At 38.6% G+C, this 21,370-nt stretch overlaps 1 protein-coding gene and 1 long non-coding RNA gene across 3 annotated transcripts in view; both read right to left on the bottom strand.

Moving 5' to 3' along the window:
- The window catches only part of LOC309488400, a 204,459-nt gene extending 183,345 nt beyond the window's left edge, over positions 1-21,114 (bottom strand). The window contains exon 1 of the long non-coding RNA XR_014202120.1: positions 20,527-21,114. This is a non-coding gene — a long non-coding RNA (uncharacterized lncRNA). The remainder of the gene's footprint in view (positions 1-20,526) is intronic.
- Positions 2,391-18,775, bottom strand: znf831 (zinc finger protein 831). 2 transcript variants are annotated; one of them, XM_082155716.1, is made up of 6 exons: positions 18,661-18,752; positions 18,294-18,493; positions 12,557-16,707; positions 8,964-9,163; positions 5,506-6,144; positions 2,391-3,786 (listed from the first exon to the last, which is right to left on the bottom strand). In XM_082155716.1, exons 3-5 carry the CDS (start codon positions 16,659-16,661, stop codon positions 5,509-5,511), a joined length of 4,941 nt encoding a protein of 1,646 aa, XP_082011842.1. In that variant the 5' UTR covers positions 16,662-16,707; positions 18,294-18,493; positions 18,661-18,752; the 3' UTR covers positions 2,391-3,786; positions 5,506-5,508. The 2 variants fall into 2 exon arrangements, with proteins under 2 accessions (XP_082011842.1, XP_082011841.1); XM_082155715.1 differs by having other exon boundaries at positions 18,294-18,775.
- Positions 21,115-21,370: the final 256 nt, after the last annotated feature.

Consider the following 21,370-nt stretch of genomic DNA (forward strand, 5'->3'; position numbering starts at 1 on the left):
TCGCTTTGGCACATTTTTCGAAACATTCTCTAAACTTTAAGCTTAAATTGTCACAACTTTTCGCTGGAACATCAGAACTCGTAGTAACTCACCTAGTTGGGGGCCTTAAGCACATTTTCGCACAAATTCATCTAAAAGCGCCAAATTTGGCACAGATGTAGCTCAGGTCATACTGAAATGATTTAGCTAGGGCGCCGGAGCCAGCGACCCTCGGGGCCAAGATGGTGGCCAAATCCAATATGGCCGCTGCCCGAAAAGGGTTCTGACTATAACTTTTGAACCACATGAGTTACAAATACAAACTTGATATCTTTTTCAGCTTAATTGGTCATGGGAAACACATAGGAATGTTAATATTTATGGCCCAGTGCATTGGACCTCTTATTCCTCCAATTCCAATATGGCCACTGTCCAAAAAAGCAGTTTTGACTGTAGTATGGGGCCTTACACCCCATTGTTTGCACCAATTCATCTACAAGCACCAAATTTGGCACGGATGCAGCTGTCAAAAAGATATCAAGTTTGTATTTGTAACTCATGTGGTTCAAAAGTTATAGTCGGAACCCTTTTCGGGCAGTGGCCATATTGGATTTGGCCGCCATCTTGGACCCAAGAGTCGCTGGCTCCGGCGCCCTAGTTAAATCATTTCAGTATGACCTGAGCTACATCTGTGCCAAATTTGGCGCTTTTAGATGAATTTGCGCAGAAATGTGCTTAAGGCCCCCAACTAGGTGAGTTTTACTACGTTTTGCAGACATGCCATAGAGTTCTGATGTTCCAGCGAAGAGTTGTGACAATTTGAGCTTAAAGTTTATGTACCCCTAGGGGCTAACCAACTAAGGCCCCCAACTAACCCAAAACATTTAATTCATGCTTCAAAACCTAGTTATTGTGTCAATAAACTGGCCAATGACACCAAAATAAAAAGTGTTTTTGTCATCGTGTGAGCCATATATATATATTTCATGTTTTTTCCCCCTAGTTTTTTGTTGACTCTAACTGCTTTCTATACTGCACAATAATCTCAGTTTTGTCTGTGTAAACAGATTCAGAGAACAGGTCAAAATTGACTGGGAAAAGTCAACACTGTAGTAGACAAAAACAAAAGGAACATTTGTATTTATACAGTACATTATATTTGCAGCAATGTTGTGACACTGTCACATAAGAAACATGTGTTACATGTAAACTGAACATTCTCAGTTGCTCATTCATTTTTACATACCGGTACTCTATTATGTCTTTCTCTAACTCATACAGGATACAGTACATATCTTCTTAGTTACATTTCTTCCTATTGCTCTTCCATGTCAAGATGTTTAGTTTACATGTAACACATTTCTAAAAACAATTTACTGTAAAAATACAAATGTATTTCTACAGTACTGATGAAGCTGCTGCTGTTCAGAGCTGTGATGTTCAAAAATACCATATATAAATATATACCATAAATATAAACCCCATATATATAGATTCCAAACTTGATTGGTTGGTTGATTGGTAAGATTGTGATTCCTATTTCATTACAATGGCAGGCCATTTGTCAATTTAGCAAACATTACAAACAATCCATGTCATAAATATTTATGCATTATAACATGTCTGACAGATTTTTTATCACTTAATGGATCATTTTGCTTGTGAAGGCTCACACAATGAAAGAATGTTTAGAAGTTGTGAAGAGTTTTCAATTTCACTGAGAATCAACTCATCAGTTTTGATGCTTTTCCCGCCTTAGTTGCCATGGACACCTTAATCAGTCATGGTCTCATTAGTCATGTCTTGTTTCTTTGATTAGATCCCTGTGTATTTAAGCCCTGTGTTTTGCCCTGTTCAGTTGTCTCTCGTTGTTGATGTTGGTCTGGTTGTTCTGTCCTGTGTGTGAGAGGTTTCCTATACCTTGAGTATTTCTGTAAGTTTGAGTTTATGATTAATAAAAATATAGATCCTGTTTCCTCGTTGCTGCAGCCAGACTCTTAACACTATGTGCATTTAGTCATTGTGCAAATTGTAGACAATTGTATTTACTCGTTTGCACACATATGCCAAAGCACATGCAATTTGCTTAAATCAACAAGAAATTTAAATCTGATATGAACAAGAAATTAAGAGATCTAAACGGGTTTTGAGGAAAAAAAATCTAATTTAAGAATTGAGAAAAACAGTAAAACTTCTCCAGTAAAGACTGATTTTTTTCAAAGGATTTGTGTTGTAAAGTGTTTTTTAAGGTGTTGCAGGGTAATCACTTTGTTTTATAATAGTATTGATATATTTATACCATTATTGTTGAATTATACTGATGTGCATTAAGCAGAGAAGATTCATGGAGCTTGTCTTACCACTTGTCTCTTACATGGCAAACATAATTTTGAGAATGTACCGTAAAGACGTGGATATATACAATACCATATGATTTTAATAGAATTTGGACATAAAGAATTTGGATTTTACATTCAACTAAACAACTCATCAAAAAGCACACACTGTACAGTATATCAGCATGAAATAAGTTCAGTAACTTAATTCAACATTTAAAAACAACTTAATATACATGTATGGTTACACAAGGATCGTAATTACAGCCATTGTCCATTAAATGCCTTTGTCTAAGGCAGCAAGTGGCATTCAGCCAACTAGAACTGATGACAGAGCAGGAAGGTTAAAGTCTATGATGATGAATAAAAGTCTTTTTAGTCAGACTGCCATTGGCTTCCCACTGTCTGACTCACTGCACACACTGATGACTGATCTCTGTGAAACCCCGTTGTGAGAGTTTACTCCTGGGCCAAGGCTTTATGCTTATTCAGACATGATGATTCGCATAAAGAGATCGCACACACGTGTGCATCCCACTGCGTGCTTTCTCCAGGTGCCTTCCCAGAGTAAAAGCTGAAACTCCTAGGGCTGTGAAACGCAGGATGAATCAGTGTTGATGGGCGGGATAGCGTGAGGATGCAGGAACTGCCTGGGTGTTTAGTGTTTACATGAACTGCAGCTGGATGCACCTGTGGGTCTGAACCATAGACTGTAAAAAAATATGGGCAAAGTGTCCGAGACATCACCCGTCGGTTTCTGAAGAGCATTTTTGAATTGGGCGTAGCCGGCCGTCGCCATCTTGTTAGTGCATCACTCCCGGATAGGCAAAAATGGGCAAAGAGGCGGATTAGCTGAGCTGACGTGATGCTAACAGACAGCAGACAAACGGCTAGTAGTGACATCAGCTCAATCCACCTGTCACTCAAATGGCCACGCCCCTAATTATGCAGAACTTTAAGGCTTAATATAATTTAAACGGATGAGTTATAAAAAAAAATCACCCCCCTCACAGTCGTCATGAAGGGCAAAATTATATATATATATACCAGGACCACTTTTTGCACCAGCTTGTAAAAAAAAATTTCTGCTGTAAAGTTGGCCATTTTAACATGGGGGTTTATGGGATTGACTCTCTTTTGCAGCCTGTCTCTAGTGGCCCGTCGATGAACTGCAGTTTAGGTCACTTCTGTGTTGGTTTCAAGAGAGAGACAGGAAGGTTTCCGCTTGGCATGAACACAATAATGAAGATTTCCTGTGTATATTTGAGAATATGTTTTGCTATCTTTGCTCCATGTGTTAAGGAACCTGGGGGCCTTAGTGGTTATCTAGTGCCGAATGCAAGGGGCCCGATGGCTCCAGTGGTCAGCACACACTATGCACGAGGGGCCTCGATCCGCAGTCATCAGATTGCAGTTTATGCACTAAAGGCCCGCCTTCCACACTAGCCCATCTGACCTGGTTCATATACACCTGGAAGTACAGACAGAATGCAGTCATTACAATTTGTTTAATCTATCAGCAAAATAATTCAGTAATCCTAACATGATGTAAAACAACATTTGTGTTGTGTTTGTGTGTTTGCGTGTTTGCAACTCATTCTCAGTCCCAAGGCATCCAATACTACAGCTTGTCCAAGACATACAGGAGCCAAAAGCGTCTTTTTTGCATCTGTTTACTGACACAGCCAACAGCTCATTGCTGTAATGAGACATCTTTCAAAGTACTCCCACAGTGATGAATTTTTTTTAATATTTTTTAATGATCACAAAGCTAGATAATTTTGCTTGCTAAAATTTGTCCACAAATGTGTTCTTTATTTCCATCGTATTATCTACTGAATGTGAATTTAATTCTAAACATTTAGTCAGTTGTTCCTGTATCTGAAAAGGTTTTTATGTTATAGACATTTTAAGCATCTAACCCCATATCTACTCTAAACCCAACCACTTTTCCACAATATAAAACATAAAAATTACAAACATTTGTCTTTTATCCAAAGTGATTTTTACTGCATTCAGTGCCTATGCATTCTATCAGTTCTCACTTTCCTTGGGAATCAAACTCATGACCTATAGCCCATGTGATCTTTGCCACTGCCGGAACTGAGCCATATGTGCCATAGTTGGCCCAGATGAGGCCCTGATATGCATGCTATTGACAGTTATTCCATGCGGTATGTGGGCCACAACCGGGCCAAATGTCATTTGAAAATTAAGTTTTTAATGGCTGAAAATCCTCCTCCTCTGCGAACACGTTCACATCTTATTTAAAAGATAAATCTGAAATTTAGCATGATGCAATCGGTCCCAAAAACAAATGGCATGTGACATCAAGGCTGTGGTAGCGTTTCTTCAGGCGCAGTTTTTGAATGTGTGTGTTCAGATAGGGGTCATGATCAAATCTGGGGATGTTCCTCGTGCAGAGCAACTGTTTTGCCTTGGAAGACTTGGAATACTGGCAATTTTCTGAATAAATTATTGTTAATTAGAATTTTTTATCTGACTGTTACATCAGCATACTATGGAAGCTTGTTTCCGCCACAGAATAAAAAATAAAAAAGGTAATTGCAACTTTTTATCTCACAATTTTGACTTTTTATCAGAATTGAGTGATACAAAGTCACAATTGCATGTTATAAAATCAGAATTGTGAGATATAAACTCGCAATTCTGAGGAAAAAAATCAGTCTTTATAACTCGCAATTGCGAGTTTATATCTCACAATTCTGAGAAAAGATGACACAATTCTTTCACAATTCTGAATTCACAATTCAAGTCACAATTCTGAGAAAAGATATAAACTTGCAATTGTGTGTTATAAAGTCATAATAGCGAGATATAAATTCCCAAATGCGAGAAAAAAATGTCAGAATTGTGACTTTATATCACGCGATTCTAAAATAAAAAGTCAATTTTTTTTACATTTATTTAAAAAAACGTTTAAAATGTTTTATTCTGTGGCGGAAACAAGCTTCCATAACATACAGTATGTTATGATGACAAAATTATACCCCAGTATATAGTTTCCTCATACAATTACCGTGCATTACATGTCAGCCTACTGATAGCAGAGGTTTCTCATTGCAAGAATTATTTTCCGTCGTGATGTAAGGACTTCTTGGACCAGTGGCAGGATTGGACACCATGGAAGTGAGAATGGGTTGATTTGGTCTTGTTTGTGTGTACTTACACCTTACTCGAGTTCAATGACCAGCTTTTGCTCATCATCGCTACTGCTGTTACTGTCCTCATGCTCCAGGTAACTATTGCCTAAATAGAACAGCTTAGGCTCTGTTGAGGTGCTATGGATGGCTGGGGGACATATTTGCGGTTCTTGACTGGACATTTGATTTGAAGCATTGCAATGACTGGGCCCAGCACTGGATGATGAAGTAATACTTGTACTGACAGACTCAATCTTCGAAGCGCCACAGTGATTTTGCAAAACGCTGGCTGATACAGGTGTGCCACTTGTTTTGTGCATCTGAACTTGAGAGCCTTTTGAGTAAATCCAATAGCTCATCGAACCCCTTGTCTGCGTCTCCTTTTGGAATTCATTTTGCATGGTATTCACTGGTTGTCTGGATGTTTGACTGGAACTCAGTGAGGATGTCTCCTGTTGGCTCGTCTCTCGACAAGGGCTGTTCCCCAGATATTCCCCCATGCTGGTGTTGTTGGTACATTCCCCTTGACCTTCAAGTTGACATGTTTGTGAAAGGATGTTTGTGCAAACAGACGCTTCTGGATTGTTTGAATCGCTGAATTTTTCATGCTGAAGTGGTTCTGAAATGTTGAGGGACACTTGAGTGGATGTCTGATGTTTTTCTTCCTGTTGTCAAAAAGAAACATAAAATTACTGCATATTACCTTGGCAAAGCCCAAAGTATACAAAGTATCACAAAATGCACGTGACACAATTCCCCTGAATAGTACGCACCGTTTTGTAACTGTGCCTACTTTGTATACGCAGGTCACACATGCGCATTTCATTTATTTTGCACTAATCAGTTGCTATCAAAACACTTATTCAAAATAAGTTCCTACTCAAGAGAGTATGCGATTTCGGACACAGTCATAGCGTTTCAAAGTATCCCATTTGATAGTGTATACGCGAATGCAGGCTCAATGCGCTCTAGAAAGTTTCATCTTTGTCCACTGCCTGCGCTATTTCTCTCCATAAGTTATGACTGATAAAAATCTTCTGCCAGCGTCAGTTGTGTTGCTTCACTGTCATTAATAAATCCTCTCCTGTGGCCTCATGGGATAGTAAAGTGTTCATCATATGCACACTTCAGAATCTCAGCGGAAGCAGTAGATCATCCGGGGACTTTTCTCCTACTCTTTTATGAGTACTGTGAATTCAGACATACTTCTTTAGTCGCATGCTGTTTTCCATCTACTATATAGTAGGGAAGTATGTGGTTTTGGATGCAGCCTACGTGTTTGACTGTACGCATAAAAAAAAACTAAGTGTACTTTAGGGCTGGCTAGATAATGCTGTGGGCCGCTCTCTAATACTGTCTGTTGAGTGGATGTGAGGCAGTGCTTTGTGACTTATTAGTTATTCATCAAAATAAATAAAAATATTTTCATAACGACATGACGTCTGGAATGAAGAAAGTTAAGACTGATCAACATGATTCATATTCAAAATGGTAAGAAAGTGTTGCTTTGTTTACGGGTTGTATATAGCACATTTCCATTTTTGAATGATGAATATAGACTGTTATTTCCTCTCAATCAGGCACAGAACGTGCAGTCAAACCAAAATTTATTTAGACACCTTCAACATTTCTCACATTATCACAGTTTATTTGCTATAGAAAAATGGCAGATAAAATATGAGGTTTAGAAAATGGTCATAAAATATGACAAGAACTCATTATCAAATCAGTGGATATTTCACTGGTTTTGTCCATCCTTCTGTTAGACTGTCTCACAGGTGAATTATGTTGAATATCTGTCAGCTTTTAAAGGAACACTCCACCGTTTTTTGAAATAGGGCTTATTCACCTTCTTTCCTACATTTAGATAGGTGGGCAATCGCATTTTTGTCTCAGTGCATGCATTGATTTAGTTTGACAGGGTCGGCGCTAGCTTAGCTTAGCATAATGAATGGAATCCTTTGTTGCCAGCTAGCATGTCCTGAGTAAAAGTGATAAAAAATATTAAAAAAACACCTAATTACTTCTTGTGGCCTGTGTATTCACAACGAGTACAAATAGCGATGCAGATTAACACTAGGCGATTTCCTAGGCAGATACTGACTTGGGACTATATTAGGGGGAAGCACAGGCGAAGCACTTCTACTTGGGCGCCAATCCTGTCAAACTAAAACAATGCATGCACTGAGACAAAAATGCATTTGCCCACCTATCTAAATGTAAGAAAGAAGGTGAATAAGCCCTATTTCAAAAAACGGTGGAATGTTCCTTTAAATTAGAGAATACCAATTTAGCTCAACCAATTACCAAGAAATGCTTAATTTGGTTCTGTCTGTGGTGTAAAAAGGTCGCATTAGCAATTAAAGAAAAAACGGTAACACTTTATAATAACTGCACGCTATTAATCATTAGTTAAGCATTAGTAAACAGTTAATTCATCATTTATAAAGCATTAATATACATTAATAAGCAGTTTATAAATACAGTTATAAATGCTGTATTCTTGATTTATAAGCATGTCTATAATGTGTTTAATAATTGTATTTTCTTAATTTATTAATGATCACTTTATCATTTTTAAATGAAGTATTGCATTATTTACAAACCGGTTATTTAGGAGTTGTCAGTGGCTAATAAGATCACTTAGAAAGTGTAAGTAAATGTAGTAGATTCAGGTAGTTATAAAGCATTTAGTAGTGGTCAGTTAACTATGTTTGTGAGCTAATCTAAAGTGAGGACTAGTTATGCTTTGTAAAGCATTTATAAAGGAGATTTAAAGACTCAGTTTTCTTCTAAACAGAAAAAGTAAACAAATACAACACAGCGATACAGAACATAAAAATATTAACAGCCTTTAAATCTTCTTTATAAACGCTTTACAAAGCATAACTAGTCCTCACTTTAGATTAGCTCACAAACATAGTGAACTGACCACTACTAAATGCTTTATGACTACCCGAATTAACCCTGAATTACAGTAGAAATACATGTTAATAAACCATTTATTAACACACTAAGTAACTATTACTATATGTCTTAATAATAATATGTATTTAAACAGTTTATTAATAATTTACTTACACTTTCTAAGTGATCTTATGAACCACTGACAACTCCTAAATAACCGGTTTGTAAATAATGAAATACTTCATTTAGAAATGATAAATTGATCATTAATTAAGTATGAAAACACAATTATTAAACACATTATAGATATGCTTATAAATTAAGAATACTGCATTTATAACTGTATTTATAAACTGCTTGTTAATGTCTATTAATGCTTTATAAATGATGAATTAACTGTTTACTAATGCTTAACTAATGATTAATAGCGTGCAGTTATTATAAAGTGTTACCGAAAAGACACTTCAGCAAAACATGCTCAGATCAAAGTGTCTGAATCATTTTTGGTTTGACTGTATATACTCAGATGTCACATTCAGTGTTTGGTGTATCACGTCATTTCTTTCTTTTCTCTCACCTTTCTTTTGTCCTGTTTTCCATTGTCATCACAGCCTTTGCATGTGAAGGTGTGTGTGTTGTTGGTGTCAGCCATGTCTGTGGTCGGTCTCTCTCCTTCTTCACCTCCAATCTCTGGTTCTTTGGGGATCGATTCCTTGCTCTCCGTCCCAGGATCCCTCTGAAACCTCAGGCTTTTGAGGGTATCATCCTCCCCAGGCCCTGAGAGCAGAACAATAACAGAATTAATAAATGCTGCTTCTTACACGGTTCTGTGGAATACTTGATTCTGATTGGTCAATTGTGTCATCCACACAGGCTCATCCGGGTCACTGAAGTCAGCAGCGCTAAACGCTCGCTAGGAACGGGTTTTCTTCGTGGAAGTTTTGCATTTAGTGAGCTAATAAAATATTAAAACTCAGTCAAATCAATCTTTTTGTGTACAGTTTTTTAATTATGCCATCCAGTATCATGGACTCTAGTTTCATTTAAACACATCGGCGGCCATTTTGTGACTTTTGTTTTGTGCACTGGATTAACAAACAGGTATGGTTTAAAAACAGTTTAATCTGAAATCAATATCTCTTATCTCCATAATTATTTACGTGTTGAAATGCTGTGTAATAAGTGTTATGACTGTAAACCGTATCTCTTAAATGTCCGTCTAGTTTGAATTTTCCGCGCTAGAAACTGCTCTCTCCACGGAAGCTTTGGGCTTACAGACCTAATCAAATATTTCAACTAAGATTAATATTTCGTGTCTAATTATTTTCTTATGTGGCAAGTACCCGTGTAATAAGCGGGATAATGTACATCCAGCCGGCTGTTATCTCAGAATAAACCCCTTCAGACTGAAGAAGACCTGATCCTGATCACCCTGTCAGGGTTTATTCTGAGATAACAACCGGCTGGATGTTCATTATCCCTTACATATATCAGAGTCTGTTCTTGAAGCTGGGTCTCCACTTGTTCTTTTGGTTCCTCATGTCAATGTCAATTCTTAAAGGCAGTTCCAAGTATTGACAAATTCACTTGACTAGTATGGGAGGGTGTAATTGTGATATGGGAGAAGTGTTACTTTTAATATGTTGTTTAAAACATGATAATTTATAACACATGTGCCTGTCTGCTTTTGCAAAAAATGTACAGGCTTAAGGTTTTATGGCAACGATAAACTCTTTTGTCCAAAACTAATAAACTGGTCACAGAAATCTCTTTTCTACTGAGCATAAGACTTGATTTTCTGAATACAAATGTTACAGCCAGAAAACATATGTACAGTAATTCAGCCTCCTGGAATTTATGCCTCATTGCAAACCAAATGTCAGCCAAATGAAGAAAAAAAATTACGTGACAGTTTCCATTGTATATCAAGGCACACCGACCAACATATGCTACTATATATTATGGTGGTGGAGATATAAAAACGATTCTCCTGATGAAAAACAATCGGTCAGATTCTCTGGGGTGGAACTGGTTTGGCTGAACTCTTGCGCAGCATTGCTCAGAAAAGGAGGCTACGTTTGGCTCTTAGGTTTCTTGTCAGATGTCTGGAATAAAGACCGGCATAAAATCTCCTTTTAACCTCTGGGTCTTGCTCTGGTGGGGACCATCTACTGAGCACCCTGTCCATTCCCTGAACACATCCAGTCAAGACTAGTCGGAAGGATTAAGATTGCTGTTGATCAACTTTTTATCGACAATTCCCTTAATCACTGAAGCATCCATTGACTTTTTCTGAGAGTTTTCTTTAGCTTTGAGAAAGAATGTTTTTTTCAAAGAATCTTTTTAGAAGGGCTGTAAATGTTGTTTATTCTAAGCCTCTCTGATCGACCCTTGACCTTCTTCATTTTTGTTACTATGACTAATTGGAGGTGACCTGTGACCTCATGAAAGGGAATCTCTTAAGAGTGCTATTTATGCAGGGATCAAATGTTTCCCTCGAACAAGTGACTCTAATAAGAGAAGCGTCAGGTCAGTGAAGGAATACATTGGGATTACAAAGGTTAGGACAGGAAAAAGCCGCAGAGAATGTGATGACAACTTAATGTTGTTCACCTTAGATTCACCCTCTCACACTAAAATCTTGGTGATCCTACTGAATTCAAAACAGATTCTGCTTGTGAACTGCTATCGCTGCACGACTTGAGTATGAAAGACAGAATGGTTCAACAGCTTTGCCCATTTTTCCCAAATAATGATTCTAATGTGTAGTGTTGCATCCCAGTCTGAGATGTCTCTGGCGTGTCTCTATCAATACAGGAAACAACACTTTATTCGGCCACTACTAAAATGTGTGATCTCTAAATTGATGTAATCAGTGCTCTATCATGCAATCATCCTTTTCTTAATTTTATTTATTTATTTATTTTACTACTTTAATAGCAAGGTTTTTCTGTACTTATCCACTTATCTACTTATCCCTTTTTTCTTGAACGTTTCTCGAAGGATTGCACGATTTTGGTAATATTCTTATGTGACAAAAGCATGTGACTTGACATAATGCAAATTAACTGTTGTGCTGCTGTAATTGGACAATATTCTTTCATGTAAGATAGGAATCACAAATTATTTTCATAGAGGTATTTCATTGAGCCCGCTTGCATGGAGTGCATGAGATAATCATAAAATAAGAGGAAGTCTGCATTGTCATAAAGCATTGTCTAGTAACATAGAGATATGGGAAGTTTTGATCTCTTGTCGCCACCTTGTGAAGAGAAAATGTTATGACACCCATTGAAATCAGTGTTTATGATTTATAATGTCCCAGAAATTTGTTCTAAGAATGTTTTGCTAATGGTCCCTATACTTTTGCATAAGTAATGAAAATGTTCTTTCTGAATGTTCTCTAAACTATCAAAAAAAAAGTTTTTTTTTAAATAAAAATGTTTTAAAATAGTTTTTTCTTGGTTATTCTAACGTTAAGGGAACAGTATTGGAACATTACTTTTAAATGTTCTCTGAACATTCTGAAAAAAATGTATGATGAACATCCAGCAAAAACATTTTAGAGTAACGACACATAGATAATGTTTTGTGCTAATGTTAGGGTGTGCTAATGCTTTAATGTTTGAGAACATTAAATACCATAACATTGAATGAACTTTGCATTAATGGGTAACATTTTACAATAAGGTTCATTAGTTAACCATAGTTAACTACCTAAGTTTACATGAACTAAGAATGAACAATGTTTCTTTAGCATTTATTAATCTTAGTTAATATTAATTCCAACATTTACTAATACGTTATTAAAATCAAAGGTTGTATTTGTTAACATTAGTTAATGCACTGTGAACTAACATGAACAAACAATGAACAGCTGTATTTTTATTAACTAACATTAAGAAAAAATGAATAAATACTGTAACAAATGTATTGCGCATTGTTAGTTCATGTTAGTTAATACATTAGCTAATGTTAACTAATGATGCTTATTATAAAGTGTTACCCATTATTGTTGTCCGACTATTAAACCTTCCCAGAATGTTAGCCAAACTTCTGAGAACATTCCCTGTTAGCTGGAGTCTATAGTTGTTTTTTGCATGCAATCACTGCACTGTAAACAGCAGGACAATATTACCTTGCAGAGATATAATAGTAATTTGGTCCCACCTGTAAATATTTCCAGATTGGCATGGTGTGTATGGACATCTCCACATTTGGTGCTGTCTTCAAGAACGTTAGATGTCCTGTCCATTGGGCATGATGCTTTTATTTGACTGTAAGTGTCATTCACAAAGTCACCAGGGCCCAGAGCAAAGGCCTGTTGGAGTTCATACTGTGTAGATGTTTGTCCTGGACCACACGTTTCAGTCGGTAGGGTCCCATGCGTGCAGCTGAGCTTACCTGTGTCACATGCTCTCACGTTCCTTGTATCTAAATTGGAGCTGCCACAGTTTGGCTTGTTCGGCTTATTGGAGTTTATCACGTTTTGCATCTGCTGTGATTCTGTGGTAGAGGTCTTTTTCTCACAAATACAAGTTCTGAGCTGTGTCGTTGTCTTTGTTTCAACCCTCTCACCGTTTTCTGATAACGTGACTGACACGAGGTGGTCTGTTTCATTAGGCTCCACTGGCTTAGTTTGAACGTGATTTGGCTCCATTATCTCTGTGAATATTTGATCCTCAGGGGAGCTAACCAGATCTGGGTTACGGACAGAACACTTTTGGGGCTCTTTGTCATTTTCTCTTCTTGAATAGCTCTCGTCCACTGAATGATGTTCGTCTCCAGCCACTGGTTTGTGATGTGACTCTGCGATAACCTCAAACTCAGCAGGTTTTCTCTCCTGGGGATTCTCAGGTATCTTCTGTGGTTCATACAACTCTCCAGCTGTATTTTTTTTGCAGTCCACTGAGGCTGTGCTATGAAACTTTGTCTGTGGATGTGACCAAGATGACACAAACTGAGGGCTGCCGTTTGCATCATTTTTAGCATTTTGAGAGTTCAAACTATAAACAGTTTCTGCTTTGTTTACTGAACTGGCAGATTCACAACAACTGGAAGTGTTATTTTTTCTCATCTCACCATTATCTGCCGGTTCCTGTTCCATGCACACATTAGTCACATCATTGCTAAATAACTCCTGTGAAAGTGGTGTATGGTTTGTTAAAGTGAGTGAAGTTGTTGTTTCAATGTGAGGCTCGATCAGTGCTAACTGTTCATCAGATATGATCTGCATGACGATCTGGAGGTCAGCTGTTCGTACATAAAACGTGTTTTGAGCCTGTGCTGAGCCATTTAGGACCATCACCTTTCCTTCAGACTGGGACCCTTGAAAGTCACATCCAGTGGCCATTATAGAGGCAGAGCTGTTTAGCGTATTCTCATACACTGTGGATTTAGTGTCCGCTGTAAGACCAGTATGTTTTCCTGGTTCACTCACAGGGGAGGCAGGATGGTTTTGAACTGTTTGTGGAGGATAGATTTGTAGACCAGATTCCGAACAATAACTCACTGTTGACATTGTCTTCGTTGATGTGACGGGTTGAGCGTTCTCTGAGGTTGTTAAAACTTTAAGAGGGTGATGCACTGCAGACGATACAGGAACTGTCGACTGGCTTTCCACCACACCTGTTGCACGGTTGCTCTGCAACAAAGACACTTGCTTCTGCACCGGTGGAGGTAGCGTAGGAGAAACCAGTGTAGGCGTGGTAGACTGAAGTTGTCTCAGGACTTTGGATGAACTGTTTGTGTGATTCAGCCCTGAACTGGAAACCGATAACATAGGCATTGAGGTTGTCGCACACAATACATCTTGATTACTCTGGTCAAAGGTTGTGACTCTTGAAGCCCCCTGACTCTGGTTTGAGGATAATACACTGTTCTCAAGATGGCATTGCACTGTAGTTTGTCGGCTTTGCGTGAGAGCTGGAATGGTTGAACAAGTGTTGTGTGTTAACGTGGATCCGGAAGAAGAAGTCGACACTCCATCTGTGGGACACGGGATCTTCAGCTGGTACTTTGGAGGAAAGCTGGTCTTGGCTTCAGAGACAGTAGAGCTGGTGATAGAACCAGACGGCGGGCCAGATGTCCCACTTACACTGATCAAACAAAGTGCATTACCAAGGAACTGACTTGGATTTGAGAGCTGTTGAATGAAGCTACCCTGTGGGTGGAGATTTTGCATGTTGACCTTTTGTGCTGGAACTGTGATGGAAGTTTGCGTTGCACAGGTTGATAGAAGTGATTGACTCATATTTCCATTTGCCTGTCCAGTTCTTGGATCTGAAATACTGGGCATTTTCACATCATTCCCAGTGCGCTGTTTCTTCCTCTCTGATGGGATACGGCAATCAAAGTGTTGTGTTGATGATTCATCCCTTTCCATGTCTGCCGCCTTTGCATTATTATTCTCAAAGCTGGTATATGACACTTTAAGGTCATTCACAGCAGAACCGGAAGTAAAGCTCAGAGACACGGATCCATTGTCTCTCTGTTGGCTAATTTGAGTTTCCAGGCTCTCAGCTTGTTCAGAGCTGGATGTTGTCTTTTTCATCTTCAGTGGGCAGTCTTTCTCAGTATTGTAGAGTTTCCTAAATGTCCCACCTTTGTAAGCGTGCCACTTTGTGTAGTCAAATTTCTTGGCTTTTCTCCTGTTGTTTCCTTTTATACACGACTCCGTTCCCAAATCAGTGCTGTCTCCATCTGAGCTAAGACTGCTTATACTACCTCTTTCAACCGGGGATCTCTCTGGAGGCAAACCATCTACCGCTACCTGCCTAACTAGTGAGCGATGACCTTGTGCATGTTGGTGTAATGGTCTTATTGGGTAAACATGCCCTGCACTACACCTTCTGCTAAGATTTAAATTCATTGCTCCGTCAGTGGGTTTGACACCCATAGTGAAGGGTAAAGAACTGCTTCGCGTTAATGGTGCATGATCTGTGCAAGTGGAGGGTTGTGTTGGTGCAGAGCTGAGAATTGCTCCACCTCGTCTGTCTTGATTTTGAGAGCTTGAGATGTGCTTGTTGCTCCTAATCTCAAAATGGAAGGAGTCTTTATAAGTGTACGGCATGGGAAGATCAATGCTTCCTTGTTTTGACAATACTGTCTTTCTTGGACGCACATTTTCCAGTTGTTTATTGTCCACCAGCACACTATTCTCATATATAAGCTTTGAAATGCGTTCTTCCAGCTTCTGCTTCTCCTGAACGGACACCTGGCTTTTCCCGTCCTCTGGTGTCTGGGAAGCACTTGCTTCTTGCTGTTCCATTGGAGTTTCTTTAAATGATTCCGCAGTGGGATCATGCAAACTTGCTCCAGGACTGCTGGATGAGTGATGCTCACTGCTGTCACTGAAGCCGGAGTCTGTACTGTCGTGGCTTTGAGATTTTCCCCGAGACCTGGGCGAATCCCAAGGTTTGGAAAATAAAGCCTCCTGCCTCTGAAGCGGTGTACGATTTGGAATCGACGATGTACATCCGTCCTCACCAGTCTGTTGGATAGCAGGGTCATTTTTAACGCCGACTGAAAACTCCACAGTTTTTCTCAAAGAATTTACCTTGTCTTGAAGTGCTGGTGTTGTGCTAAATCCAACCATGGCAGCATTGCGTAATGCCCACTCAATGCCAGTCACTGTGGAGTCTTCCTGACTTGGTACTACAGGAAAAACCTCTTTGCTTCTCTTTACATCTCCGCCATTCATCTCAGAAGATGGACTGGTGCAGTTGTCCTTCGAACTCTCCATGCTCTCCTGGCTGCTGAAGGTGCCTTTGTCAGATTCGCTGGACAGGCGTGCATGAGCCTGTGTGCGCTTGTGTTTATAAAGGTTACTCTGTGTCTTGAAGGAAATGCCACAGGTAGTGCAGGGATACGGTCGCTCTCCTGTGTGGCAACGGAGATGTTTCTCGAGCACGCTGGGCTTCAGACAGTCCTTTCCGCAGTGTGGGCAAATATGCTTCCCAATAGGCTTTGGTCTGGCCGAGGTTGCTGGAGCCACTAGCCTTTGTTGTTGCAAAGCAGCCCTGCTGGCAATATGCAGTGTCAGAGAGGGCAGAGTCGAGTTGCTACACATCCCTGGCAGGAACAGTGGTAGAACCGTTGGATCCTGCAAGGCTCCAGGTTGGGCCTGAGGATATGTCTGCAGGCCAGGGGCAGGAACGTTGTGGACATACATAGTCGTAAAAGGGGCCTGAACACGCGTCTCCTTCTCTCTCTGTGCAGACACTGAACACTGAGGCTCGGTAGCTCTGGCAAAGCTCTGGTTGCTAGTTGCCATGGTAACACAACCCTTGTGATGCTGGGAGACGGAGCTCACTAATTACCTATAAAAAAAAATGAAACAGTTTTATTATTATTATTTTTCATTAGGCTTGGACTCCTCTGGATCAAAGGATTCCTCCCCCTATTTGAACTGGAATGCAGGTGATAGGAAGCTAAAGAAATCTAGATTTAACACCTTATTACAGATTACCATCATGTGAGTGGGTAGAAGCTACAAAATGTGTTTCAGAGCAGGCTGCCTATTCTGGACTTCAAAAGAAAATGGTATACCAGCAGAAACAACTGGTTGAATTTGCTCACTTCAATAGAATGTTTACATTTGACATCTATCGTCTTTTACTCTGATCAGTTAATCATGGAAATGTAAAAATGTGATGAAGATAATTCAAGATGGCTATGATTATAAGTCTAGTAGGAGTATTTAATGCGAACATTTGGTCAGTATTTGCATATTGCAGAAGCACCAGAGGAGTATGAGCAAAAAACAGTGGTGGTAAAGTTGTGACTCATTTCTAGAAGAATGATAGCATCATAGACCTCCTTCCTAGACACACATTTGTTAAACAAGCTCCACTTTATTAATCTTTTTGTATTTTTCACATGAATGCAAGTATGCTTGGGTTGTGAGATATTTCAGCCTTTAGAGTTGAAAAAGACAATTCTATTTAAAAAAAAAACAAAAAAAAAAAAAAACAGTTACTCTTTTTTTGAAGGTGACGTAGTTACATTGTACTTGCTCAGATAAGCATGGTTACACTTTATTTTAAGGTGTCACTGTTACAGTGTAATTATATATTTAAGTACTGAGTAATAATAATTAAAAACATGTACTTAGGGTTAGGGTAGGATTAGGTTTTGGTTTAGGATTAATTGCACGTAATTATGCATAATTTACTCTTATTACTACGGTAAGTACATGTAACATATGTAACAAGGAACTGTAAAATAAAGTGTTACCCTCAGAGTAATATTAATTAATTACATGTATTTACTATAGAGTTACGGTTAGGGTTTGGATTAGGGTTAGTTAATTGTAAATGTGCATAATTTACTGTTTTTATAAAAACCCTAACTATAGTAAGTATATGTAGTAACATGTTATAAAATAAAAAAAATTAAAAAAATTATTACTAGGACATTTGCAGAAAGTTTGTATTAAAGTTATACACAACATGCATTTGCTAATCTCTGCTCATTCTCATTAATTTGTCTATCTTCAAAAAAATTATGCTTTTAAAACCTATGTAAAAAGCTACATTTAAAAGCTATGTATTCATTATTAAACTTGAAACGACACTTGTTTGTCCACAGAATAGATTTAAGACAAATGTGAATTCACAAATCACATCACTATGAAAAAATATTTAAAATGATTAAGGAACAAGCTGAAAGCCAAGGCTTCAAATTAAATAAACTACAATAATACACCTTACCATTACCTTCCATCCTTAATTACTTGCAGAAGTTACATTTAAATACACTATTCTTTGTATTGTTCACATCCCTTTTTCTGTGCCCTATGTATCACATCACTACGCTTAAGAAAGATATTCCCATCAAGCACATCACAAGCGATGTAGAAGATCATCCTGTGTGCTTCAGGATAGTGCAATCATGGGTCACTCACCAGAACTTAAAGGTGACACTGCAGCAGCTTAAGGTTGACCAATTAAATCCAAAACGTGGAAACAAAAATCCACCTTTGGAAGAGTGAGAGTTGACAAGAGCAAGAGAGGGACCGACGGCATGTGACTGTGGCACTCTCTCTCAACACAAAGGCCTCTGGTTCCTCTTCCCTCTTTAGTTTTCTTACTGTCGCTTCTGTTGCTGATGGAGGAAATACAACGTCATTCATGCAAATGTGACTGGATGACGGCGGCAACACAATGTAAAAAGTACATGAGAGAGAGTGAAAGAGGAAGAGAGAAGTGACTCCCAGAACCATTAAAAACAAAGTTCAGGGTGCCAGCACTTTGAAATAAAAGAACACAAACCAAAGTGAAGACATATCGCAAAATGGAGATCCAGAGAGAAAGACTAAATGAGATGGACACAGATAGAGAAGAGAGCAGATGGAGGGAGGGAGAGAGAGAGAGAGAGAGAAAGAGAGAGAGAGAGAGAGAGAGAGAGAGAGAGAGAGAGAGAGAGAGAGAGAGAGAGAGACTAGAGACAGTATGAAAAATAGAAACTGAACTGAATTGACAAACAAAATCCCTTTTCAAAAGAGGAAGTGCTATGAACATGCAGACCCACCTCAAACAGAACACACACACACATACACGCGCGTGCGCGCACACACACGTTTGCAGCATGTACCTGACTTCTGTTTCTGTCTTTTCTCACTCCTCCAGTCACCCACACACCCACACACAAAGGAGAAGTGTAACATAAATTGTGGTGTTGTAACATTTAATGGTGTACGTTTTTATTTATATATTTTGATAGAAATGTTAGCAGCTACTCATCAAAATAAGTGGCTTGTTTCTGGCACCCAGTGATCAGAGAGTACATTAGCAACCATCTGTGCTTTAAACTGCATCAGAGGAATGGAGGCCTCATTATTTCCTGTAAACAAAAGCGAAAGCAAATCCTCTGGAGGAATACAATCTGATTGTATTATCCTTATGTGATAAATTGCTTTGGCCTTCACTCTCTGCTTCTCGTGTAATTGGCATTTTATCAGAAATGCAAAAAATTTATTTATTTTATAAATAAAAATAAATAAACTACCTGTTTAGAAATGTTAATACACGTGTAATATTATTGAAAATTCAGGATAGAGGTAGAGAGTTGGCAAAATAACAGAATGAAAAACTAAAATGATATATTTCACATTTATCCTATAGGTGTGTAAAGGCTTTATTTTTATGCCTGACATGCCATCAGGGAAAGGGAGCACTATCTAAACCCGGATTTTTTGTTAATGAAATATTTTAAGTGGTCATTACGAAATATTGAGTGCAATGATCATGTTAAGCTGAGATAACACGGTATGTTGCGCTTCTGTAAGGGAGGGGTATTGAAACACCGCTAAACAGGGATTTTTGGAAGCAACATGAAATGGTGAGTGCATAAATCTTATCTTTGTCAGAAAAATGATAACCCAAAAGTTGTTAGTTGAACGCTGAAAAGTTAACGTAGTGTTAATGTGCGGTCGACGTTATTGTTTTTGTTTTTTTTCTGTCAGTTCACAGTTTAGCTATAAGGTTACCATTCAAATTTGCTGTTTCTGTCAGGCCACAGGTTATAACGTTAGCCAGTGTGTTTCTGTGTGTTCACAGTTTAGTTAACATTACAACGTTTGCATTTCGTTGACATACGTTTTTTGTCTGTTCAAATCAGCATGTGTATTCTTGTGGCTAACGCTAGCTTATTAGGCGGCTGCATATATGAAGAAAAAAAACACCTAACCCTAAAAAAAATTCTAACAAAAGGTTTCTCAGCTGTTTTTTGTAGTATTAGGTGTCCTTAATAACATACTAAAAGTTTACCAAAGTTTGACCACTAGAAAGGTGTAATTTTCAAGATGGCGTCCAAGATGGGAAGGAAGCCCTTATAATGTACTAACTCCTTCATTATTTGACCTAGCCAAGTCATCTTGGTGCCTAACTCCATGTTTTCTGGGTCTATGAATCCATTGGACTTGTCTAAATTGCACTGACATGATTACATACTTATGGAATGATTTTGTGAGATTACTGTAAGGTTTTATCTTTGTTTGGGGTGAACCAGAGATGTAAACGATTTAGCCAATGTCATGTTACTCCTACTCAGTACGTGTTTTTGGACACATACCCTTTTTTTTTTTTCTTTTTTTTGCTAAAACACAGACTTGACATTCAATGTAAAAGTTATTGCACCCAAAAGTAACTTAAGGCCCTGTCCACACGGAGACGCGTTTCGCTGTATACGTATACATTTTTTATCGTATTGGCGTTTCGTCCACACGGATCCGGCGTTTTCGGAGACTGAAACAGCAATTTTTTTAAACCGGGTCCCAAGGTGGATAAATCTGAAAACGCCGCCCTTGCGTTTTCGTGTGTACGACCAATCCGTATATTTTGCGAAACGATGATGTCATCACACCAAGTGTCAACTAGTCAGACACCGTTAAGTCACAGCAACTACATTTATGGTTTTTCATATTGTTCAACAAAGTTCTTGATTAAAAAAGAAAAAAAGAAGCAACTGTGCCTAATATTATTGTTGTATACAGCGCGCAAGGTTTATGCGCGAGCTCCAAGTCTTCTTCTCCATTTTTAGTGTATGTCTGAGGCAGAATTACAGCGCCACATACTGGTCTGGCATGTATACTACATCGTTTTGAGTCGGTTTCAGTGGTTTCGTGTGTACGCAGATATTTCTTGAGACGACGCCGTGTTTACGGAATTTTTTTTTTGAACGGGAAAAAAAAATATCGGATAAGGAAAGCTCTGGCTTCGTGTGGATGTGGCCTAAATTGGAGTTGTATAAATTTGATCATAAACAATTAGCCCGAACAGAGGCCTGTGTGTGAACCCTCTAAAATGGTCAATTTGAATAAGGTAGTACATATGTAATGCATCCTCTATAGATGTTTTTGAGTATAAAGCTGGCATTATACTAAACCTCAGGTTTAGTCAAATTCAGGTAAAACTTCAGACTTGAACCGCGGTTTCTTCAGCTGCTACTTCCTCGTCCCAAAGAAGGATGGGGTCTGTTGTA

This window comes from Leuciscus leuciscus, assembly GCF_965113295.1.
Source record: "Leuciscus leuciscus genome assembly, chromosome: 23".
In the NCBI taxonomy this organism is placed as follows: Eukaryota; Metazoa; Chordata; class Actinopteri; order Cypriniformes; family Leuciscidae; genus Leuciscus; species Leuciscus leuciscus.

Coding starts and splice junctions, on each gene's coding strand:
- znf831 (XM_082155715.1), bottom strand. CDS start 16,661: ATGGCAACTAGCAACCAGAGCTTTGCCAGAGCTACCGAGCCTCAGTGT. Junction 9,164..12,556: donor CAATCTGGAAATATTTACAG/GTGGGACCAAAT, acceptor TTCTGCTCTCAG/GGCCTGGGGAGGATGATACC. Junction 6,145..8,963: donor GAAAACAGGACAAAAGAAAG/GTGAGAGAAAAG, acceptor TTTTGACAACAG/GAAGAAAAACATCAGACATC.